This window comes from Macrobrachium nipponense, chromosome 21 (assembly GCF_015104395.2).
Source record: "Macrobrachium nipponense isolate FS-2020 chromosome 21, ASM1510439v2, whole genome shotgun sequence".
Classification (NCBI taxonomy): Eukaryota; Metazoa; Arthropoda; class Malacostraca; order Decapoda; family Palaemonidae; genus Macrobrachium; species Macrobrachium nipponense.
The window spans coordinates 16,122,176-16,148,428 of NC_087212.1; the positions used below are offsets into that span (position 1 = coordinate 16,122,176).

At 40.4% G+C, this 26,253-nt stretch overlaps 1 protein-coding gene across 3 annotated transcripts in view; it reads left to right on the forward strand.

The window, feature by feature from the left end:
* The window catches only part of LOC135197810 (probable leucine--tRNA ligase, mitochondrial), a 65,553-nt gene that overhangs the window by 2,544 nt on the left and 36,756 nt on the right, over positions 1–26,253 (forward strand). For all 3 annotated transcript variants that reach the window (XM_064224939.1, XM_064224937.1, XM_064224938.1), the window contains exons 2-9: positions 1,124–1,209; positions 1,688–1,820; positions 9,466–9,708; positions 20,737–20,870; positions 21,120–21,875; positions 23,391–23,557; positions 25,054–25,227; positions 25,446–25,537. In XM_064224939.1, the coding sequence (XP_064081009.1) occupies positions 1,124–1,209; positions 1,688–1,820; positions 9,466–9,708; positions 20,737–20,870; positions 21,120–21,875; positions 23,391–23,557; positions 25,054–25,227; positions 25,446–25,537 (1,785 nt within the window). The remainder of the gene's footprint in view (positions 1–1,123; positions 1,210–1,687; positions 1,821–9,465; positions 9,709–20,736; positions 20,871–21,119; positions 21,876–23,390; positions 23,558–25,053; positions 25,228–25,445; positions 25,538–26,253) is intronic.

Below are 26,253 nucleotides of genomic sequence, written 5' to 3' on the forward strand. Positions count from 1 at the left end.
CAAACACAAATGACATTAATGCAGATATAATAAATAGGTAAAAACAACATTCTTAATACTAAAAACAAAGCAAATATAACAACCACTAACCTTGGGAACATGTAGAAGTCTGCAAAACCAATGTTGAATTCGGTATTGAAAATGTGCCTATAGTATGACAGTTTCACTTTTTCAACATTTGGTTCGATGTCCATGTATTCCAAATACAGGTCTTACACCTTGGTTAAGGTCATTTCATGGCTCAACCACTTCTTCTCTGGTTCCTACTTCTCGTGTAATGTTACGAGACAGTTGGCAACATACTGATCTACCTCATAAGACTCTAAACCCAATAATTTTTAGATATTTCACTAATACAGTTATTTCCTACTCCCTGGAAACATCCATCATTACAATGAGGACCTTTAAATTGCCATTGTTTCACTAGGTAAGCACTAGGTGAAAGTTTGACTTGGCCACTGTGTAGATAGCCTGTGCTGTCTTTAAATTCAGTCATGCGCATTCATCGCTGGTTGACAGCTTTGCCAGATGTCACATATACAGCTTACTGTAACAGCAGCTGCAGCTGGTGGTCTGAGCCTCATCTTGTTAATGAGGTTCAAGTGATAGTGTCACCTGAAGTCTAAACAAGATTACTCAGATTTTGTTAGGACAGGTTATGATGGTTATAATCAGTATCTTTGTGCTTGCTCCAGATTGTTAGCTTGCTTCAGTATCATTGACAGACCTATGGGTTGTATCCTTACTCATAACATGAATATGTTTTATAAACAATTTCAATATTCCTTAGTATGTATATAGGTCAAGATTTTACTATAGTTAATGTATATTTGTACATAGTTCCCTCTTGTATGCATGCACTACCTTCATGTGGCTATCTTCCAGGTAATTATGTAGCTGGTAGCCAGTTGCTACTTTTAGAATCTGTATATACATATTTGTTTCATCCTAACTAGCATTGGCAAGTAAAACATATGTAAAACTGATTGTTATACTGTGAAAAATATTGTATTCTTGTTTAAAAGAACTACATTAAACTAGTTTTTTTTTATACATGACTGCAGATTTAGTGTTGATAGGATTTTTACTTGAAAGCTGAATAATTTTCTTATTCTATTTTCAGGATAGAGAGTTGACTTTAGCAGTGAAGAAAGAGGCTGAAGCATATTGGAAAAAAAAGTATTCAGAAGAAAAGGAAGACCTTTCCTGGTACTGTATCGTAGGTAGATACCTACTTCAGCATGTCTTCTTTTTACAGTAACAGACATTGCATAGTAGTGACCATAGTCTTTAAAGTTTTATGAGTTATAATTTCCTTTCCTCCTGTAATTGCAATATGTCTGCTATTTATGTATAAAGAATCTCAATGGGTTATACTCAGTGATTGCTGTATTGCTGTAGAAGTTATTTACAGTATGTGTAGTATATGCATTTTCTTTGCCACTATTTATAATTTAATTTTGCGAAGTTAGTAAGACTTCTCTTTTGAATGCATATTAACTTCACATTTATTTAATTTTTATGATTGTTAAGTTTAAGATCAAACCTTTGTGACCTAGCTATTTGACAATAAATCAGTATTACTTGTTTGACTGGAAATCATTTTCTTGCTGTACTAATAATGTTTCATACAGCTTAAAGGTTATTTTTCAACAAGTACTTTATGTGATGGGGATATTTCTTTCAGTAATTCAAAAGCAACCAAGAAATATGTATTGGCTATGTTTCCATACCCATCTGGCAAGCTGCACATGGGCCATGTCAGGGTATATACCATCAGTGATTCCATGGCCAGATTTTACCGACTGCGAGGGTGTAAGGTAAGTGGCTTATTTGATCCATGCTTCTTTTTTACAATTGTATTCGATATTCAGTTTTTATTTGAATTTTTATTGTATGGAAATATGGTAGTGTTGGTGTCTAAGCCTAGGGTTAGCCTGCAACAGTCAGAAGAGCCTGCTGCCTGGGAATGGGCTTGGTTCTTTGAGCAATATGGTTTTGTGCTCCAAGTCTCATTTAATGCGTTAGCTAAAAGATGTTTTTGGCAAATTAAATCTTCATACTGTAATTGATGCTTACTGTTATCTGCATCTAGTTTGAGGTTGTTAGCACCAATAGAACTAATTATACAGGTGTAGACAGTATTATTATTAATAATAATGTGTCTGTAATAAGTTTTACTTATTCTGATGTGATGTCACATTATCTCAATCAGTTGTTAAACCATTCTCTTCTACATCTATACTACTTCTCATTTGAAATCCTTGTCTGCTATTCCCGTCTATCCTGGAAATGCATTTGTCCATTCTTTACATACTGCGTTTTTGGCTGTTGGCAAGTCTCTTGCATTCATTGTGGGTAGTCAACAACTGTTGCCCTAACTCCTCTGGCAAAAGAGGAGTTTGAATCAGAGGAATCTCCTTTGCTGGAGCATTCTGCTTCAGTTTATCCTCATTTAGAGGAGGAAAGAGGCTCTGTAGAGAATAGTTCTGTGTTTTCTTCAAGTATTTTGGAACCTATTAAATTTGAAGGAACCCAAGCTTTCTCCTTCAGTTAGAGTCCATTTTGTAAGTTTTCTTGTACTCTGGTACATTGAACTTCTTTAAAGACTGCCAGCTCTTGTCTTCCTGGTTTTTTTAAAGTTTATCGTGGGGTCATTATCCCTATTTCAGAAATATGACACATTTATTTTGTTATATTATGCATTATAATAATGAATAATCTGTGTAAGTAATCTCCCTTTCATCTTTATTATCGGCAGTCAGTCGTTTCAATTCAAGATCAACCTGCAAGTAATAGAGCAACTTGCGAGCTCCTCTTGTTTTCAGTGTGTTTATTGGCATAGTATTAAAAAATAGAGCTCCTCTTTTTTTCAGAATATTTATTGGCACAAAAATAAAAAAATTTGGTGTGTTGCTATAAATTAATCCATATAACATTTTTTTGTGGGTGCTACCATCCATCTATACAACAAGATTGTGCTTTATCAAAGCATGCTGGCTGTTTGCTACCTCTTGGTATGTTTAAACTATTATGTTATAGAGGGTATATTGTACTGTAAGCTTGTCCTTAACTCATTCTTATTTTTAGTTTGAATGTATGTGCTAAGACATTATTTTTATTGTAGTGTCTTACCGAACAATTATAGAGCCGTGATTTCCACGAGCGGCAGGATACTAAATTCAAATTTAGCGCGTCGGCGTCGCCAACACTGGTGGTGATGACGTCATCTCCCTCCACTCGCGGGAGAACCAGGTACAACTGCCCAGGTGAATCCAATTCTTTTCCTGCCGGCGTCCGGTGAACATCGGTGGTCGGTGCGGTTGGATGACTTTGCTTCGCTTTTTTTCTTGTGGAATTGATCTTCGGAATTGGTGAAGTACTCTTTTTTGGCGTTGTTGTTATTTTGCTTTTTATTTAGGCGTTGCCATGTCGGATTCTAGTCCGTCGGGAGTTAGGTTTTGCATCTCAGGATGTAAAACTAGATTATCCAAGTTAGAATATGATTCTCACACTAAATGTGTTAAGTGTAGGGGACAGGTTTGTTCAGCAGATCGAACATGTAACGAGTGTAGTGATTGGACTGATTCTCAATGGAAGTTTTTAGTTCATACTCGGAGAAATTAGCTAAAGACAGAATTAGAAAAGCAGCGCTTAGGGAAAGTAGACTTAGCTCCGCTTCGTCTTGCGATGCTTCTGTTCCTTCTGTTTCTCCTCAAATTGTTATGTATCCTTTAACTACACCTCCTATTCCTCCTACTAATCCCGCTTCTCCGGCTTCCCGTGTAGTTTCTTCCGACACCATTGCCAGTCTGGAATCGAGGTTAGATCAGAAATTTTCGGTACTAGCGAATACGGTTTTGCAACTTGGTAATTCAGTTAAGACGTTTTTGGAGAAAGCGGCTTCAGGTAAGAGTTGTAGTTGAGGGTGCGTCTGTCTGTCCTGACACGTCTCCTAGACAAAGGTCACTGTCCAGCTCCCCCGCACCGGGGAGAAGACATACCGGAAGTCCAAGGGAGTCGATCGGGATTTGCCCACAGACAGGCGCCTCTCTTGTTGAGCCTGTTGCGCCTCAACAGGGCTCGGTTAAGCGTTGGAAAGGTGTTGCGGTTCAGACGCCTTTCGAATGATTCAAGCGATTCGTCTCCGGTCGCAGCGGCGCTCTTGGCGAGATTCGCCCGTTTCGCGTCCCTTAAAGAGGCGTTCAGGCGCCGATTCTTCGCCTCCTCCAGTCAAGCGGTATAAGGAGCCTGAGAGTAGGGTTGCGCCTCGGCCGTTAGCGGCTTGTTCGTCGCCTCAATCTGTGCCTTTTTCGGCTCCATCTACTAGTAGAGATTGTGGTTTTAGCGCTGTAGCTAGCAGTTCTAAGGGTGTTTCTTTAGGCGTTTTTTCGTCTGTTACGCCTGATGCGCCTGTTTCGCCTCGAATTTCGGCGGCTCCGAGCGAGGCGCAAGTAGTTTTTCCGCCTCCTGCTGAACATTTAGGCTCTTCCAAGCCTACGTTAACTGTTTTTGATTCGTCTCTGGCGCCTTTGCGCAAGCAGTTAGAGATGTTAACCAACTGGATGAATGAGTCCAAGGGTGGTTCGAAACCTTCAGATCCGGTTGTAGTTCCGTCTACTTCTTCGGCGGTATCGGAGAATGAAGAAGAAGTAGAGGAGGAGGATTCACATCACCTCTCGTGTTATTCACGTCTCCTTAGATTTCTTCTGGTATCTTATCCAGATTATTTTGAGAAAGCGGCTCCGCGCTCCCCAACTTCGACTTTTTTGATGAGGAGGAAAACTTCAGACCCTCTCCTCCCAAAACTTGTTCTATCTAAAGCGGTTAGACATTCGTTGAAAGAGACGGAGAAATGGATGTCTATGAAAAGAGACTTAGGGAAGGCTCTTTTTGCTTACCCTCCCTCTAAGTTGCGTCGTAAGAGGTATAGGTTTTATGTAACTGGGGAAGCTCCTTCTCTGGGAGTTTCTGCCTCCTCCCAGGGAGACTTCTCCAGTTTAATCGACTCCTCTAGAAGATCTGCTTTCGCCGCAGCGAAAGTTTTCTTTACAGCGCCTGAGTTGGACCACGTTGTAAAGAATCAATTTAAACTTTTGGAAGTCTTTAGCTTCCTTGATTGGACTATTGGCGCTTTAGCGGCCAAGATCGAAGACTGTCCTTCTCTTTCTCAGGAGTTAGCGGAGGATTGGATTGGTGTTCTGTCCTGTGCGGACAAATCCATTAGGGATGGATTGTGATGAGTTAGCTTCGCTCATCGCCTTTGGTACCCTTAAGAAAAGGCAACTTTGGTGCTCCTTTGCTTCTAAAAGGGTTACGTCCCAACAGAAGTCGGCTCTCTTGTTTGCTCCTTTTGTGAAAGATAACCTCTTTCCAGACGATGTAGTGTTGTCAATTTCGTCTGCGCTAGATAAGAAATCTACTTCGGATTTACTGGCACAGTCTACTAAGAGACCTAAAGCTCCTGTGGAGACTGTTCCTTCGGTTTCTCCTCTGGCCCAAGCGCCTTTTCGAGGGAGAAAACCCAAGCGCTTCTTTCGGCCGAAATCGAATTTGCGACCTCAGTCTAAGGCCTCGGCCAAGGTTAACAAACCTTCCAAATGAAAGCTCGGTTCTTCATGCACCAGTGGGAGCCAGGCTGGCTCTTTTTGGGAGGAATGGGAAAACAGAGGAGCAGAAGCCTGGGTAGTGCAAGTACTCAAGTTCGGCTATCGTATTCCTCTCGTTTCACCTCCCTCGCTCTCACCTGTGCCAATTCCATTCCAGGCATACTCTCCGGGCTCAGACAAATTTCTGGCGCTAGCCGCAGAAGTGGAAGCGTTGTTCTCAAAGAAGCGATAGAACAGATAGAAGGGGATTTTCCTCCAGGCTTTTACATCGCCTTTTTGTAGTTCCCAAGTCATCAGGGGGCTGGAGGCCAGTTTTGGATGTGAGCGCCCTGAACTTGCATGTCCAGAAAACAAAATTTCATATGGAGACCACTCGGTCGGTTTTGGAGTCCATCGACAGGGGGATTGGATGGTCTCTCTGGACATGCAAGACGCTTATTTTCACATTCCGATACATCGCGAATCTCGGAAGTACCTGAGGTTCATGTTCGAAGGGCAAGGTGTTTCAGTTTCGGGCGCTTTGCTTCGGACTAGCGACCGCTCCTCAAGTTTTCACCAGGGTTCTATCCCCGATAGGAAGCTGGCTACACATATTAGGAGCAAGAATCTCCCTCTATCTAGACGATTGGCTTCTCCGGTCGGAATCAGAGAGTCGGTGCATGAAGGACCTTGGAACAACTCTGGATCTTGCCAGAAAGTTAGGAATTCTGGTCAACAAACAGAAGTCCCAGTTGGTTCCATCTCAGAGCATCCTTTATTTGGGGATGATTCTGAATGCTCAAGTTTTTCGGGCTTTTCTGTCCCCGAAGAGGGTTCAAGGCTGTCTGGAGACAGTTCAGGAGTTCTTGGACAAAAAGATAAGTTCTGCCAATCAGTGGATGAGGCTCCTGGGCAAATTGACGTCAGTGGAGAAATTTGTGACGTTGGGAAGACTGCACATGAGACCTCTGCAGTTTTTCCTGAGAGCCTCTTGGTGCAGAAGAACACAACCAGACTCGATTACCTTTCCTGTCACAGATCAAATAAAGAGACCTAAGGTGGTGGCTCTCTCGAGCAAGGTTGGAAGAAGGGTTAGATTTACGAAAAAACCCATCCTCCCGAACCTACAGTTCTTTTCCGACGCATCGGACACAGGTTGGGGAGCCCTACTGGAGCTTGGTCGGAGAAGGAGAAGAAGTTCCACATAAATGTAAAGGAACTGTTAGCAATTTTCTTGGGGCTCAGACAGTTTCGGAGCTTAGTAGAAGGTCGAGTAGTGGCAGTGCATTCCGACAACTCCAGCTGCTCTCTCGTACGTGCGGAAACAGGGGGGGACTCAGTCTTTCTCTCTGTACGAAGTAGCCAAGGATCTCCTCCTGTGGTCAAACGAAGCGAAGGTTCAGCTAGTCCACCCGAGATTTGTTCCGGGAAAGATGAACGTCCTGGCGGACGAGTTAAGTCGTCAACAGCAAGTGTTTACCTGCTGGAGTGGACTTTGGACAACAAGATTTGTCACAAACTTTGCGGGCCTTTGGGGACGACCGTCAATAGACCTGTTCGCGACATCAAGGAACAACCGTCTTCCTCTCTTTTGTTCTCCAGTCCCAGATCCTCTAGCTTGGTCGGTGGACGCAATGCTGTTGGATTGGTCGGGTCTGGAAGCTTATGCATTCCCTCCGTTCGGTCTAATAAGAGAGGTGCTGAACAAGTTCATGTCGCACAGCAATGTAACGCTAACGTTAATCGCTCCCTTTTGGCCCAAGGGAAGCGGAGTGGTTCCCGGACCTTCTCCAGTTGTTAGTAGACTTCCCCAGACTTCTTCCTCCAGAGAAGTGGCTTCTCAAACAACCTCACTTCAAGAGGTTCCACCAAAACTTGTCCGCTCTAGCTCTGACAGGGTTCAGACTGTCCGGAAATCTTGTCAGAGCGAAAGGATTTTCAAGAAGAGCTGCAGAAGCTATCGCTCGTTGTAGGAGAGAGTCTTCTAACAAACTCTATCAAGGGAAGTGGAGAATCTTCAGAGAGTGGTGTAGAAGTGCTAAAGTCTCTACTTCTGCGACCTCTTTAACAGAAATAGCAGATTTTCTGCTATTTCTTAGGAACTCTAAGAAACTGGCTCCTTCGACGATCAGAGGATATAGAGCCATGCTCTCGTTCGTTTCGACATCGAGTTTGGATATTTCCTCCAATTCAGATCTGTCGGACCTCATTAGGTCTTTCGAAACCACTAAGCTCCCGCAAGATACAGTGGCTTGGAACTTAGATGTGGTGCTTAAGTTCCTCATGGGGCCACCGTTTGAGCTTTGAAGTCGGCTTCACTCAGGAACTTGACTAAGAAGGCATTCTTTCTTATTGCACTAGCTTCTGCTAAGCGTGTCAGCGAATTGCACGCTATAGACAAAAGAGTCGGTTTCTCTCAAGGCAATGCTGTATTTTCGGTATCTTTGACCTTTCTAGCCAAAAATGAGAAATCCTTCTAATCCTTGGCCGAGGAGTTTTGTGGTAAGGAACTTATCTGATTTGGTTGGACATGAGGAGGAAGAAAGGCTCTTATGTCCAGTCAGGGCTATTAAGCAGTATCTGTTTGCCACTAAGGGTATTAGAGGACAATCTTCTAAGCTCTGGACCTCGGTTCAAAATCCCTCTCGTCCTCTTTCTAAGAATGCTATATCGTTCTTTATTAGAGAGCTTATCAGGGAAGCTCACTCGCAGTCCGAGAACGACAATCTTTCCGTTCTGAGAGTTAAAGCTCACGAGGTTAGAGCAGTGGCAACTTCTTTAGCATTCAGAAAGAATTTATCTTTAGCTTCGATTCTTCAGAGCACGTTCTGGAGATCGAATTCGGTTTTTGCGAGTCATTATCTCAAAGAGATAGAAACGGTTTTCGAGAATTGTAAAACGTTAGGTCCGGTGGCGGTTTCTGGCATGGTGTTGGGAGAAACGGCACAGGGGTCGTCACCTCTATGCTAACTTTTCACCTTGAATAGGTTGTCGAGTTCAAGGGAAGCTGGGGGTACTGAGTACCTGGGATACTCACCAGTCTGTTAGGTCAGATTTTACAATGGTTGGGTATATATGTTTTTAAATCTGGTGTTGGTGACAAATGTTTTGTATGATTGAATTTCTGGTCTTAGCCCAGGGCAAGGGCAATCTTTGTTGTTACTATCCTCCGTCAGTCAGCCTTGACTCGCTTGAACTACGGAAGGATTCCACTCCTGTAGAGGCTAACTTTGGTCAAATTCCAATTCCTCTACAATAGTAAGAAGAGCACCGACCAGAGGCAGTAACAGTCTGCTGTAGCTCTCTTACAAGGTAAGGTACAACAGACACCTTGAGTGTTTACTGGTATTGCAATAAATGTAACCATTTAAAAATACTAGTGGTCCACTGAATCCCACCTTCCCATAAATGTGTAATCAGCTCTATAATTGTTCGGTAAGACACTACAATAAAAATGAAATTTTCATTATTAAAATGAAGTTTTATTGTATACTTACCGAACAATTATAGAGCCGTGATTTCCACGAGCGGCAGGATACTAAATTCAAATTTAGCGCGTCGGCGTCGCCAACACTGGTGGTGATGACGTCATCTCCCTCCACTCGCGGGAGAACCAGGTACAACTGCCCAGGTGAATCCAATTCTTTCTGCCCATCCGTCCACCTAAGGGGAGGAGGGTGGGTATAATCATAATTGTTCGGTAAGTATACAATAAAACTTCATTTTAATAATGAAAATTTCATTTTTTGTTACAGGGAATTTAGTTTTTTTGGAAGATAACAAGATTAACTTTTATGCAAAGAAGTATCCCACATTTTATTATTTGTAAACATGTTTAAAATTGAAATTGTGTTCTACATTCTTAGCTACCTTTCAGGTTATTCATCCTATGGGTTGGGATGCCTTTGGACTTCCGGCTGAAAATGCTGCCATAGAAAATAAGGCAATGCCAGATGAGTGGACATATACCAACATATCTCAAATGAAGGCCCAGTTGCTTGACTTGGGTTGCAAATTTGACTGGGATTGTGAATTTGCTACATGTGACCCTAGCTACTACAAGTGGACCCAGTACATTTTTCTACTCCTCTACAAAGCAGGATTAGCATATCAACAAGAGGTTGGTTTTACAGAATTGTTAAGCAAATTTGTTACCACCTGGTTTTTCATAGAAGGATATTGTTTATATATATATATATATATATATATATATATATATATATATATATATATATATATATATATATATATATATATATATGTATGTATATATATATATACATATATATAATATATATATATATATATATATATATATATATATATATATATATATATTAAGACTTGGTTCTTGGTGAAATGAAGCCATTGTGTGCTTGTTTTATTCCAGGATGAAGTACATTGCTGTCTTTCAATATTCAACAGTACCTAACTTTAACACATATCTCAATTAGCATCCGAGGTTTTTATTATTCTGCTAATAATAAAGAACTTTAATTGCATGCATATATGCAGGAAATGTGTTTACGTTTATGTGGAACATTAACCTCCAAGAAGCAACAAAAGTCCCATGTTTAAAAGACTTCTGCAGTTGTTATATTCTACATAAGCATAGATGGTGCAATGAATTATACAAATTGTTGGTATTTAGATTAGGTGGCTTCTCCATTTCAGTGTGCATTATGATTTGGTGAAGAGGTGAATGAATTGCTCACAACATTTCCAGTTGACACTGATGTTTTCCTGTATCTGTGGATTAAAAAAAAATACAAGTGATAAGCAGGTTGCCCTCACCAGATGCACTAGGGCTGATTAGAAAGTAATGAAAATATTTTTGTATTTTGCTTTTGGGGGTGTTTGGTTACCTCCAACTAATAACATGGTCTCATCATTCCAATTTAGAACCAGGAGACTTTGTTTTGTGAACTTCAACTGAATATTTACAACAATACCAAAAATTCCCCTCTATTTAGTCATGGATAAAATATGAGTACGTAGTTACTTTTTTATATTGTTTATTGAAATACGTATATACAGTGGTACCTCGACATACGAAATTAATCCGTTCCGAGGCGTCCTTCGTAACCTGAGCTTTTCGTATCTTGAACGGCATTTTACATGTAAATTGCCTAATTTTGTACATGAACTTTCCTGTTAGACATATACTTAGCTTACGTCTCTGACGTCACGACAGAATTCAAAACTCGCGGCAAACGCGACAGGTAGGTCAGGTGATCTACCTTACCCGCCGCTGGGAAGCGGGTGTAAGAACCAACATACCTTTCTTGCCAGATTTTTTCTGTCGTCGTTGTCGACCACACCTGTTGTCGGTACCTCTTGACAGTTGGATTCTTTTCTCGTTTTCGCCCTGGATTGTTTCTACGGACTTTTGGTGAAGTACCCGATCTTTTGGCCTGGCATTCGCGATTTGTGGACAGTTATTTGACTTTTCTTTGGATTTTTCTTTGGATTCATGATGTCTGATGTTGATACTAAGAAAACTACTATGTTTAGAGTTTGTTGTATGACTGAGTGTAAGGTGAGGTTACCGAAAGCTGCGGTAGACCCTCACACAGTATGTTTGAAGTGTAGAGGGAATGAATGCACCTTTAATAATCCTTGTAATGAATGTGAAAAGCTGAATGAGGATGAATGGAAGTCTTTGTCTTCCTACTTGAGGAAGCTTGAAAAGGATAAAGTTAGGAAAGCTTCTTCTAGGAGCAGTAGTAGATCTCGTATTAGCGAGTTGGATATAGATAATCCTATTTTAGAAGTAGCTCCTTTGTCAGTTTCAGCTCCTGCTCCCTGCACCGAAGCCGAAGATGCGCCTTCGGAAGTGGCCTCCATGAAAGCCACCATTCGCAGTATGGAGATGAAAATTAAACATTTAGAAGGTAAGAGTGATTCCAATAGTGATTTGTGCAGTGAACCCAGGCCTAGACCTCTTCCAGACTCCCAGTCCCAGTGGAGGAGGAAAGTCGAAAGCCGCAGGAAGGTTAGGGACCATCCCCACCGGTCAGGCGTCCCCTCGGTAGCTCCTGTTGATCGTTCCCAGGCTACCTTGGATCGCTCCAAGAGAGAAATATTGCGCCAATGCTTCTCGTCTTCGCCTTCGCCTTCTCCTAAACGAGGATGGAGCTCTTCGGAAGCCTCGCGCCCTTCTAAGAGAGCCTGGAACGCTCCCTGCGCCTGTCCATCCAGCCCTGAAGTTTTTTCGGAAGAGCCTGAGGTGGAAGCGAAGAAACGTAAGAGATCTCTGGAGTATCGTTCCCCGAGCAGAGATCGAGCCTCGTCACCTGTTCAAGAGTTTGTGAATTCTCCTGCAAGGGTGTTGGCTAACCTTCAGGCGCAGATTTCGGCTCTGGCTGGCTCTCTTTGCTGGTCGTCTCGTCGTAGGAAGGACGTCTCGCTTCCTGTAAAGAAGTCCAGGCTCCCCTCTCCTGACTCTCGCTATTCAACGAAGCGCCCGCTCACCCTGTGCGTTCGGATTCTCGCAGGAGACTTTCTGCTTCGGACAAGATCCCATCTGCGTCCAAGCGCCATTCGCCTGACAGACAGTATGTCTTTGTTTCTCCTTTGGACAAGGAGCAGACTGCTCGTAGGAGATCTTCGCCCTACAGACGCTCTTCTCGAGAAAGGATCGCTCCCCTTGATAGGCACCAAGAGCCTAGTAGGCGCTACTCGCCTCGTAGCCGCTCCTCTTCTCGCCTCCACTCTCCTGTTGACAAGCGCCCTAAATCGGACAGGCGCTCTTCGCTGGACAGGCGTCAAGAGCTTGTTAGGCGCGTTTCTCCTGGCAGGCGCTCTTCTCCTGACTTTCACTCTCCTGGAGTCAGGCGCCGAGATCCTAGCAGGCGCTTCTCCCCTTGTAGGCGCTCACCTAGTAGGCGCTCGTCGCCAGAGATCCTCTCTCCTCGGTTCAGGCGCCAAGAGCCTGGTAGCCGCTTCTCGTATGGCAGGCGCTGTTCGCCTGGTAGCCGCTCTCCTTTGGATAGGTGCCAAGAGCCTGATAGAAGTTTTTCTTCAAACAGGCGCTCTGCTCCTGACAGCCGCCTTACTCCTGTTAGGCTGCCAGAATCTGGAAAACGCACTCCTCCAGACAAGAAGGATGTTGCAAGTAGGCACGTTTCTGAAGCTTTGTCTCCAAGACGTAAACGTCTTACTTCCTCTAGAGACTCTTATAAGGATAGTCGCGCCTCTAAGGATCATGAGGGTTCTTCAGCTCAGGAAGAACACAGATCCCCTCAGAAGAAGAAGGACCAAAAGACTCCTCTGTTTCCTCCTATAAGAGGTTGACAGATTTGCTCCTGCAAGAGTTCGGAGATATCCTTTCTCCTGTGGCTCCTCCTTCTCCTCTTTCTTTATTCTCCACTTCGAAGACGTCGAAGGTTTCGTCTTCGTGTAAGGATGAAACCTACTGTTCCCATGAAGAAGGCGCTTAGAGGTTTTGGGGAATGGCTCCTTTCTAAGGAGAAGAAAGGGAAGACTGTTTTTTTTCTTTCCCTCCGTCTAAACTGACTGGCAGATTGGGATTCTGGTACGAATCGGGCGAACCTTTAGGCCTCGCTCTCCCTTCGTCTGCGGACTCGGACTTCTCTTCATTGGTGGATTCTGCTCGTCGTTCCGCCCTCCTGTCCGCCAAGACTACGTGGGGGATGAACGAACTTGACCACCTACTGAAGGGAATGTTCCGAGTCCTGAAGTTTTCAACTTCCTTGATTGGTCTTTAGGAGTTCTGGCTAATAAGACCCAGACCCTGATCACTGTCTCCTGAAGATCTTAACTGCGTCCTCACTTGCATGGGACAAAGCAGTGAGAGACGGCTCGAGTGAAGTATCCTCACTGTTTGGAGCTGGAGTTATTAAGAAGCGGTCAGTCTACTGTTCGTTTCTCACTAAGGCAGTTTCACATGCACAAAGGGCCTCTTATGTATGCTCAACTCTCTCCTCTTCTGTTCCCCAAGAAAATTATTCAGGATGTCTCGAGTGCCCTTTCAGCTAAGGCTACTCATGGACATGTTAGCCCAGGCGGCCAGGAAACCTCGCTCTGTCTTCCAACCCAAGGCCGGCCAAGAAAGAGACTCCTCTGAGGCAGGAGCCCTTTCGAGAGGACCCGCTGTCAGAGGTTCTTCAACCAGAGGAACTAGACCTTTTAAGAGAGGTAAAACCTTCTCTAGGTCAGTCAGAGGAAGAAATAGCGATCAAGGACTCCAGACATCAGGGTGCCAGACTACTGAAAATTTGCTGACGTCTGGGCCCACAAAGGGGCAGACAATTGGTCCCCATCGATTGTCAGCAAAGGATACCTCATTCCCTTCTCGTCAAGACCACCATTGACGACAACTCCGAGGGAGTTGGTGGCCAAGTACAAGGACCCCATCATGAATCAAGCCCTTTCTCTAGCAGTAGATCTCATGCTAGAGAAGGAGGCTATAGAACTAGTGAAAGATTTTTTACAACAGACTATTCCTAGTTCCGAAGAACTCAGGAGGATGGAGACCGGTTTTGGATGTAAGCGCCCTGAACGTCTTTGTGGAAAAGAGGAAGTTCGCCATGGAGACAACTTCCTCAGTGTTAGCGGCTCTTCGTCCAGGGGACTGGATGGTGTCTCTAGACCTTCAGGACGCTTACTTTCATGTGCCGATCCATCCTTCTTCACGGAAGTATCTACGATTCATGATGGGAGGAAACATCTTCCAATTCAAGGCCTTGTGCTTCGGCCTGTCGACTGCACCCCAAGTTTTCACAGGGTTAATGAAAAACGTGGCGCAGTGGCTACATTTGGAGGGAGTGAGGGTATCGCTTTATCTCGACGACTGGCTAATCAGAGCAGAGTCTCAAGAAAGATGTCTGGAGGACCTTCAAAAGACCCTTACATAGGCAAGTTCTCTGGGACTTCTGGTGAACTTCCAGAAGTCTCAATTAATCCCCAGTCAAGAGCGGATCTATCTGGGGGATTCGGATAGCTTCTCTGGCTTTTCGGGCTTTTTTCCGTCGCCAAGAGAGGATAGCTCGTTGCTACGAAGAAAATAACGACCTTCCTAGAGAAAGATGCATGCACAGCGAGGGAGTTGATGAGTCTGCTGGGGACACTCCTCGTTGGAGCAATTCGTTTCTCTAGGAAAGGTTGCATCAGGCCTCTACAGTTCTTCCTATACCAGAACTGGAGGCGTCTCTCCCTAGATCTGGAGTTCTCCTTCAAGATCTCAAGGGGAATCAAGAGAGACCTTCGGTGGTGGAACAACCCACTTCGTTTTGTGGAAGGAATGTCTCTTTACATGCCGAACCCCAACCATGTGTTGTTTTCCGACGCGTCGGAAGCAGTTGGGGAGCGACGCTCGGGACAAGAGAGAAGTGTCAGGCACCTGGAAGATCAGGTGTCCTGGCACATCAACAAGAAAGAGTTGATGGCAGTCTGGATGGCATTGAAAGCCTTCGAGCCCCACGTCCGAAATGCAGTAGTGCAGGTCAATTCGGACAACACAACAGCCTTGGCGTACATAAAAAAAACAGGGGGGACACACTCCTTCTCCTGTACGAAACAGCAAGGGATCTTCTGCTGTGGTCTCAAACAAGGAAGATCAGTCTTCTCACCCAGATTCGTACAGGGAGAAAGGAACGTCAGGGCCGATCTCCTGAGCAGGAAGAATCAACTCCTGCCTTCCGAGTGGACCCTCCACTCAGAAGTATGCCAAGACCTGTGGAGAAGATGGGGCAGACCTCACATCGACCTCTATGCAACAGCAAGGATCGAACTTTACTGCTCCCCGATCTCAGACCCAGGAGCAGTATCAGTGGATGCGTTTCTCCTAGATTGGACAGGTCTAGATGTCTACGCCTTTCCCCCATTCAAAGTACTGAGACAAACCCTCAAGAAATTTGCTATCTCGGAGATGACAAGAATGATGCTAGTAGCTCCGTTCTGGCCCGCCCAAGATTGGTTCACAGAGGTACTGGAATGGTTGGTGGACTTTCCAAGAGCACTTCCACAAGACAAGATTTGCTCAAACAACCCCACTTCGACAGGTATCACAGAAACCTCCCCGCTCTCAATCTGACTGGCTTTCGACTGTCAAAAGTCTTGTCAGAGCGAAGGGGTTTTGCGACAAAACTGCTAGCTAAGGCTATCGCCTCAGCTAGAAAGCAGCCTTCGACCCTTAAAGTCTACCAGTCGAAGTGGGACGTTCTTTCGCCGGTGGTGCAGGAACCAGAAGTTTTCCTCTTCCAGTACCTCTGTGACTCAGATAGCAGATTTCCTAGTTTTCCTCAGAGAAAAATGCGGTTTGGCAGTATCTACTATCAAAGGATACCGGAGCATGCTGGCTGCTGTGTTCAGACATAGGAATTTAGATCTTTTGAATAACAAAGATCTGCATGAACTATTAAGATCTTTTGAAACTTCCAAGAAAACTTCGAACGAAGTTCCAAGTTGGAATCTGGACGTGGTTCTTCGTTTCCTGAGGTCCTCTAGGTTTGAGCCACCACATTTAGCGTCCTTCAAAGATCTTACGAGGAAAGCTCTCTTTCTCATGGCTCTAGCATCCGCTAAAAGGGTTAGTGAGATTCATGCCCTAGAAGGAAGGGTAGGTTTCAAAGGAGATTCCGTGGTTTGTTCCTTCCTTCCTTCGTTTTTAGCAAAGAATGAGAACCCCTCAAAGCCTTGGCCAAGGAGCTTTGAGGTTCGTGGATTATCTGCCCTAGTAGGGGAAGAACCTGAAAGAACTCTTTGCCCTGTTAGGAGTTTTAAATAAAAAACTACCTTCAGAAGAAGAAAACCCTTAAGGGCATTGAGGACAGACTATGGTGCTCTGTAAAGGACCCCAGCACCATGTCGAAAAATGCGCTGTCTTTCTTCATTAGAAGTCTTGTGAAAGAAGCACATAGATCTTGTAATGAAGAACATTTCAAGCTCCTAAAAGTCAGGCTCATGAAGTGAGAGCCATTGCCACTTCCTTGGCCTTTAATAAGAATATGTCTCTTCAGAATCTGATGAAAACTACATTCTGTAGATGTAATTCAGTATTCGCCAACCACTACCTAAAAGACGTCAGTATTACGTATGACGAGTGCTTCGCATTAGGCCCGTACGTATCGGCGGATTCGGTGCTGGGGCAGGGAGCTGGAACATATCCTTAGTAGTTTTTTCCCTTGTTTTTGCTAATTGAGTTCATATGGTTGTATGAAAAATGATGCAGGTAGGCATCTTTTTTGTTTCGTAATACTAATAACTTTAGTTTGGTTAGGTGATCGGATTTGGTTTGAAGCTTCCTGCGTTGGTAGTGGACAGGTTCTGTCATAGAGAGAGGGCGAAACCCCCATTGACATGATCCGACTTGGATTCTACTAAGTAAGCGGATATCAAGTCCCGTTAGTAGACCCAAAAGAGTCTTTTCAGCTGTAGGTCACGCCCTCGCTGTAGCTCTTATGGCTATGCAGACTAATAGACAGTATCTATGAAGTCTTCAGCCTAAACAGGTAAGAACCAAGGTTATTTTTATCCTACAACAGGTGGTTGTTTACCTTTTCTTGTTATTTCTGTCTTGTACCCTCCACCAAGGGTGTCAATCAGCTAAGTATATGTCTGACAGGAAAAGTTCATGTACAAAAATGATATTGTTATTTTACAATAAAGTTTTGTACATACTTACCTGGCAGACATATACGATTGATGGCCCGCCCAGCCTCCCCTCAGGAGACAGGTATAAGAGAGAAAAAATCTGGCAAGAAAGGTATGTTGGTTCTTACACCCGCTTCCCAGCGGCGGGTAAGGTAGATCACCTGACCTACCTGTCGCGTTTGCCGCGAGTTTTGAATTCTGTCGTGACGTCAGAGACGTAAGCTAAGTATATGTCTGCCAGGTAAGTATGTACAAAACTTTATTGTAAAATAACAATATCATTTCGTTCCAAGCCCTACAAAAACACCCCAATAAATTATATTTCCAGGCTTACAACACATGCTCTAGGGTTACGACGCCGATCTGACGGAAGAAATATGACTCCAAAAAGGCAAAATACTGTACATACTTGAGTAATATTCAACTGCATGTAATCTTCAACCCCATTTTTACTGCATATATATTAGGACTTCAGCATATATCCCTTAGCAATAAGCCTAGCCTATGTTAGCAGTTGCTACTATAGCCTAGTCTATGATTCTGACATCTAAACCTAAGAAGCTAAAAGCTTAGAATATGCCAATAAAATGTATCAATAATCAGTATGTACTCATTTCAAATAATTATTAATTAATCATTAACTATAGTCATTAACTATCATACACAAACAAACAAAAAAAAAAGCTTCCAACCTTTTGTTTACGTTCAGCACTTACGAGTACAGTACGATTGCCAAGCAACCACTTTTACCTAGCACACAGTAAGTAATCATAAATTTTCATTATCTCTCTTCAACTATACTGAAACTACCAAACAGTATAATAACCATTCATTTCTATTCTTTATTCTATCTTTACCTAATGGAGATACCGAGTTACTGACAGCTATAATGAAACATATACGTATATGTAATATTAAAACAGAAGAAGAATTCTAGAAAATATTTGTTGGCTTAGCAGTCTTATTTATTTTATATTTTATGATATCTAATTCACAATTTTTTTTATTAAATGTATTGCATGTACTCATTTCAAATAATTATTAAGTAACCATTAACTATAATAAACAAACAAAACTAAAAAAAAGCTTCCAACCTTTTGTTTACGTTCAGCACTTACAATTACCGAACGATTGCCAAGGAACAACTTTTACCTAGCACACAGTACAGTAATCAAATTTTCATTATCTCTCTTCAACTACTGAAATTACCAAACAGTATAATAACCATTAATTTCTATTCTTTATTCTATCTTTACCTAATGTTTTTTTTTATTAAATGTATTACATGAATAAGTTTTTCAATTTACAGCATCCTTTTATCTGTAGAATACATAGAGCACATGGGGTAGATGCTAACCAATGGGAGAGTAGGATCTTATGGCGGTGACTAGCATCAGGAACCAATGGGAGAGCTGGAGGATGGTGGTGAGTCTACTCAGTTAGTGGCGCGTGAGTTTTAAAATTGTTCTCGGTGGTCCGGGCGAATCTCGGGACTTTACAGCAACAATCTTTCGTAACCTGAACTATTTTCGTATGTAGAGCCAAAAAAATCTTCGCATTTGCTTTCGTAACTTGAATTTTTCGTAAATTGAGATTTTCGTATGCTGAGGTACCACTGTACATGCATGCACTCTTGAATGTCATCACAGTTATTAAAGGTTTTGTCTGAATTTTCCTTCAACTGACTGACATCTTGAACACCAAGTGTTTGTACAGGTGGATTTGTATCTCCTGATGTTTTGCTGTAGAATGACCAATTAAGCTGGCTTTCATTACTTAATTCTACTTCTGTTTTCAGCAAGTTGTCAACAGTATTACCAGCGGGAGAAATTATGGAAATTAAATGTTGTCAACAGAGGAATTCATAATATACACTCACTTATGGAGTGCTGTTATAATTTTTTAGTGTTACAGTCCTAGAAGTGTTCTGGTAAAGCATGCTAACTAAGTATTCATGTCACAAATTATATGAAGCAGAAATATGCATTATACCATTTCTCATGTAGGTATGAAAGAAAATGAGGATGCTTGATCAACTATGATGAGATCAGACATCATTCCTGTTTGATTACTTCATGTTACTACCAAAACTTATTTTTAAGAAATGGGTATCTTCATAAAATTAAAGATTTAATGACAGGCCAAAAGTGATTAAATCATAAAAGACTAAACCATTCTTTATTTATAAATATGATTGGTAAAATAATTTTTGCTCTAGTTTGAATTAGATAAACTCATATCACTATGATCATCTAACATTTTAGCATTGAAAACAAATCTATAAGGGAAATTTTTTCATAATCTTGATTATCATGCATTTATCCTATTAGTAACTTTATAAGAATTGACATTGAATTAGATAGCTTAAGTACAGTTAAGTTAATTTTGCTTGAAAATTATCAGACAAACAGTGATACATTTGCAGGTGGATTTCCAAGATGGAGGAACCATAAACTATTTTCCATAATGCTGGTAAGAATTTATGGTGCACATGTGAACGTGAGTGTCTTTCTCCTTACAGCAAGAGTTGCAGAACAAACATTGCAATTTCCATATGGATTCCAAATATTTCTTTTTCATATTTAAATAAAAGGTGAAAACAGGAGCAAGGGGAAGATAGAAAAAATAGGCCAGCAATGATGAAGGAAAAGACCAAAATGAATAGATTGAAAGTAATTGGCAGAGAACAGTGTGACTGGGAGCTATCAAGGATGCTGCAAAGAACATTTAATACTGTACTCAGTTCTTTGGGGAAAGCCTTCTGTAAGTGAGATCCTTCTACAGGGAAGAGTTCATGGTGTTTCTTATGTTACGCCAGATTATTAGTGTAAGGTTTCATGTAGTGTGTGATTCATAATTGATAAATAAACCAGTATATTACATGTGGAAGATAGGTTCAAAATAGGTGAACTTGATATGGAAACCATGAGAGTGCTATAATTTGCAACTTTAATGGAAAGTTAGACTACGTAATTGTATCTTGATTATTCAGACTTCAGATTTGAGTACAGTAAAAGGACATAAATAAATTAATTTTTAAAGTGCAAGAGAATTATTAATTTAAGAGAATTCTGTGAGAAAAGAAGATTGTTTATGAAACCCCTCTGATTTAATTTTTATAATAATATAAAACCAGTATTAATTTAACCCCTCATAGAGTTATTAAGACTGATATAATTCTGTAAGAACAGTTGAAAGGAAATTGAAAACTAAAAGAAACCAGGCAAAATATTACTAATGTTGATTATTCAAAGGATAGATGTTAGTGTGAAAACCAAAATATCACTTAATATCTTACTTGTTCACTCTGAGATCTTTCATCTAATGAAACTCACACAGTGCTTTTCCACTTCCACTTCTCTTTCACCAATTGTAGCTAAGTACCTGGTAGGTTTTCAGTTGCAAATCACTGAAACTAGTCTCATTCCTTACTAGAAATCAGGTGTGTGACATAAAAACTATACTATGTACTTGTACTATCATTTTGATTTTACTGCATAAGTGTACTATATGCCTTCCATCTCTTTTCAAGGCATTGGTGAACTGGGACCCAGTAGACCAGACAGTTTTAGCCCATGAGCAAGTAGATGAAAATGGTCGATCTTGGAGATCTGGAGCCCTCGTGGAGAAGAAATATCTGAAACAGTGGTTCATTAAAACAACTAGGTAAAGTTTTCTTTTCTGCAACAGAGGTTGTATATACCCTTTGTCAGCCTGACGTATATACTACTAGATATTCTGTATAGAGAGTGCAACAAATAATGTGTCCAGTACACTATATGTTCTTGTACTTTAGCATTGCTACTGTATTCATTCACTTTTAATGAGAAATTGACTGTCCTTAGTTTTTATTTTGGTAGCAGGTTTAGTGTTCTTTGTATTCCAGACTCATTAATATTCACATTTTTATCCCAGGTTTTCCAAGTCACTTTGGGATGGACTGTCTGATCCTGTTTTGGAATATTGGCAAGATATCCCCAAGATTCAGAAAAACTGGATTGGCGAGTGTAGTGGTTACCGAGTGGAGATGTGTTTGTGTCATGATAATAATGAATTACTAAATGACAAACTTCGTTTGTGGATGAGCCATCCAGAATATATACATGGGATCAGTTTTATAGGAGTCAGGTCAGACCATAGATTTAACAAAGATATATATTTAGGGCAGAAGGTGGATAGGTACCAAATTCTTAATATCAAAGCTAGATGTCCCATTACGAAGAAACTGATACCAGTGATAGTGTGTGATGAGCTGCCATTTTCTTCTGTATTGGAATTCTATATAGGCATCCCTTCACTCAATGATACTGACCACAGTTTAGCAAGAACTTGTGGCTTTGATGTAACAAGCATAATTGAAGATGATTCTTTGAAAAACTCAGGAATCTTGGATGGCCTGTCGGGTTTGGAAGCAAGGGAAAAAGTTGTACAAGAATTATTTAAATGTAATGCTGGTGGGTACCAGACAAGTGCCAAACTGCATGACTGGTTGGTATCAAGACAGCGTTACTGGGGTACTCCTATTCCTATGATTCACTGTCCTTCATGTGGAACTGTTCCTGTTCCATTTGAGGATCTTCCTGTGAAACTCCCAAAGATAACTAAGTTCTTTGACAAAGGTTCATCACCCCTGAAGGATAACGCAGACTGGAGGTCGTGTCATTGTCCAAAGTAAGTTAATTATGAAATCTAGCTGGTAGTATATTCTGTTTATGTATTGAGGTAGCAGTAGTGTAAAAAGGGTGTTTCTAGTAGAAGCTCAGCATATTGTGTTCTAGTGACTGTTTTTGGTTGGGATGCAGAGACTTATGTGTTAACTCTGTGCATGTTTTAATCATGGTTAGTATATTATATTACTAATGTTCATGTTTTCAGTCAGTTTGAGACAGATTATTCAGAAATTTTAAACAAATAATGATTAATTTATGCTACCCACTAGTAATTGTGAGTATAGTATAAACAGTACATATACCTATATACTCGTTGATCTCTTTCCACGTAGCTGTATAATTTTTTTAACTTTCCATACATTATTCCAATTTCTGCCTGTCATTTAAGAGCAGATGTTTCTAGGAACTTTACAGGAGTTTAGAGATGTGACCCATTGTTCTCATTAAGCTTTGATCATGATAATAGTACAGTGACAGTAATGACTAATAAAGATTGATAGTGAAAAATACTGATTAAAATTTAAGGTGCTGTTGATGTGTTTAGAAAATCTGAAAAGAATATTGTCTCATTTTTGTTTCATTATTTTCATTAATTATTATTCGCGTTATGCTCAAATTTATTTGGAGCAAGTATTAAAGCCATTAATTTGTTAAGTAAACTTTCATGGATTAGAATCCCATGTGTGAAAAGAGAAGGGCAAAACCAATAGAAGTGAAATGTGGTAAAGCACCAATATATATAAGTAAAGTAGCAAATAGGAAATAAAAAGATAAATATAAAACATAAAGAACACCCTTAGCTAGTTAGATAATTCAGGAAAATTTAGGCAAAGAAGCACCGCACTTTAATGACTTTTATAGCTAATTAACACTATGTCCACTTAAAAATACAAATCTCTTTATTTTAATTACAATGTTCATGTTACAGTATCATAAATAAAAAGTGCATTGAACAGTAAAGTGTAGGCAGAACCAAAGATTCTCTGCAGCAAATAGGAAATAAAAAGATAAATATAAAACATAAAGAACACCCTTAGCTAGTTAGATAATTCAGGATAATTTAGGCAAAGAAGCACTGCACTTTAATGACTGTATAAATCAAGAAATTTTATTTTTATAGGTGCACGCAGTATTCTGACATGCATAGCTAATTAACATTATGTCCCCTTAAAAATACAAAAATCTTGTTTTAATTACAATGTAAATTTTAGAGCATCATAAGTAACAAGTACTTGGAACAGTAAAGTGCAGGCAGAACCAAAGTTTCCATGCACCATTCTTTTGGTCCTTAGCTGCTTTTGTTTTTGTTCTTTCATTTGTTCCCATTGCTCTCTTCCCATTAATCTTCTCAGGTTTATCCACTTTTTGTGACCCCAATTTTGTATCCTTTTGTAAGAATGAATCCTTTTGGCCTGCCATTTAAGGGCAGAGATTAGATTGATTGGGTTGATTTAACTGTTGTGTAAGTATTATACAGCAACTGAGATAGAGTTAACCAGTATTTTTTTGTCAACAGATGTGGTGGGTCTGCTGAAAGGGAGACTGACACAATGGACACATTTGCAGATTCGTCTTGGTACTTTCTTCGTTTCTTAGATGCCAAAAATGAAGACAGACTATTCGATTATGATAAGCAAGCTTCTGACATGCCAGTCGACTTATATGTCGGTGGCAAAGAACATGGTTAGTTATTAGAACACTTACAATCTTGATGTTTAGATCAAGCATTTATTGTATTTGCATTCAGTTTAACAGTATATATGCCACAGTCATTAGAAAAGGTTTTCTGTTGTCTTGAAGTATGTAAATATTGCTTTGTTGTTAAAAGATGGTAATACTTCTAACTTTAGTACATACGCAGTTCACACTTTTGTACCTGAAATTAATCATGTACAGTAGATGATTAAAATCCATGTGCCAGGTGTTGCTCATGCCAGTGCCCGAAATTATTTGTGAAGGACCAGTTGAGTGTTAATAAAACTTTAGACACATTCTTGTATTAAATTTAGCAGTATCAAGTTCTTATCAAATTTATTACATGTCTCAGTGATAAGGTTATTAAAAACAATATAATTGTCAATGGTTAAGTGACTTTTCCTGAAAATAAAATGGTTTCTGTTATTTACTTACATCATTTTTTTTAGTATTGTCATCATAAAGCATTACAGTAATTTGGATACATTGTGGGACTGGGTGTTTTGAACAGCCTTGTCCATCTCAGTCTGTACATCAGAATGTTCCTATACAGATCTTAGCTGTAATTAAGCTTTTGTTAATGTTAGGTAGCCTTAGAAATTAGATGGAATGAGGACATTTTCAAGTAGATGATAATAAAACTAATGTAGAGTATTAGTGTGTTGTGAACTATATATCATCATTGAATTTTTTTACTGCTTTCTAAATCTTGTACAGTTGTTTTTCTCTTCATATTGAGGGTTAGGTATATATGTGTGTTATTCTGTATGAAAAAAGGAAGAATATGGGTAGAAGTGAATTAAGTCTCATCTTTTCAGTGAATGAGGATAAAAGCTCTTAGAGAATTCCAGGCTTTGACAGTAACAAGACCATAATGAAAAACACATTGTGTAAACAATAGAGAATAAACAGTAGACAAAGTAGAATGGTTTGCGTGTGTCACATAAAAGTATGATTGGAAGGTGAAGGCAGAAAGAGTTGAATCATTGACAAAAGTATGAAGAGTAGAAGGCAGTTATTATAGATGTGACACTTGTTAAATACAGAGGAAAATCCTGAAGGATTATAAAGTGTGGGAAGGAATGGATATTATGACATCAACGATAGCTAGGAATAAGTTTAGAGAGGGAAGTACTGAAGCCATAATGCATAGCTACCAATCATGAGATTATTTGTTAATATTTAACAGAAGAGCACGTTTTTAAGTAGAATAGAACGATATCAGTCCCCAAAGTTATGGCATGGGTAGAATGAAGTGATGCAAGCTTAGGATTTTGAGTTTAAAAGCAGTTCAGTGTTTATCTCACTAGGCTTGTGTGGAATATGATAAATGGCAGTAAGTTTAGGAAATAGGGCAGATTGTTTAGGATTGAGTTCTTTTGTACAGTACTTATTTTTTTATATAAATGAATCTTTTTACATTTAATAAAATAGTTTTCAGATCTCTCTCTCAGTTAATGCATTCTTTTCTCTTTCTTCTTCAGCTGACTTACACATGTATTATGCTCGTTTTATCCAGCATTTTTTGGCAAGTGAAGGCCTTGTCAGCCATCAGGAACCTTTCAGGCGATTAGTAGTTCAAGGCATGGTGATGGGTCAAACCTACAAGGTGAAAGATACTGGTCGCTATCTGAGAAAGGAGGAAGTAGATTTTTCTGGTAAATATGATGAAGATTTTTTTATTCTTATGTTTTTGTGTATATTTTTTTCTTTGAATTATTAAAGCAAGTATATTCCTTTACTTAACTGTATTTGTTTACAGCACTGTACATACAAACTAAAAACAGTTCTGAAGTTAAACATTATCGAGGTTGCTTTTAAGAGTCCTCCTGTTGTGTGATATATTGTAACAAAACGTGTTGTCTTCCTCAAATAGTTGATCCACCAGTGGAACTTAGTACAGGCGCTTCTTTGGAAATCAGTTATGAAAAAATGAGCAAAAGCAAAAAGAATGGTATAGACCCGCAGGTATGTTGAGCACTGTATTTGAAGTCGTTGAAGTGTCCATATTTTATACAGAGGAGTATCTCCTTTTGATTATTAGGCTTTGATTCATTTCATTAGTGTATTTGGATTAGTCAAAGATTCAGGAATCTGCTTAATTCCTTGTGTTAGCCCATTAAGAGAAAGTGACAGATGTAAGTGGAGAAATTAAATTTAATGTTTCTTTTGGTGTACCGTTTTGAAATTTACTTAAGTAAAATAAATATTGCTATGCTTCATTCACAATTTAGCATTTGGAAAATTTATGTGAATGATGTATAGAAAGTTGACTTGACTTAATGTCTGTTGCCTAAAAGCAAACCCTTTTACATACCCTTGTGAAAGAGGCAATTTTTAGAAAAAATTATTAGTTTAAACTATTTAAAAGCATCTCACTCTCAACTTTCATATGTCTTGCCTGAAGAATTTATTCGTAAATGAAAGTAAAAAATTGTAGGAAGGTAAGGTTACAGAAGTTGAACTGCAGTGTAGGCACAGAGCAAGTTGAATTGATGAGAGAGACATTAGAAAGCATTACACACGGGGCTGAAGGGACTATCTGTAAGGAATACTGCAGACTCTTTGCAGTGTCCCTTCAGACCCACTTGCCCTTTATTATTACGAAGGTTGCTTACCTCAGTGTCATGATTCCATCTACCTTACATCTGGAAGGGCATCCTGTGAAAATAGCTATTTTATCT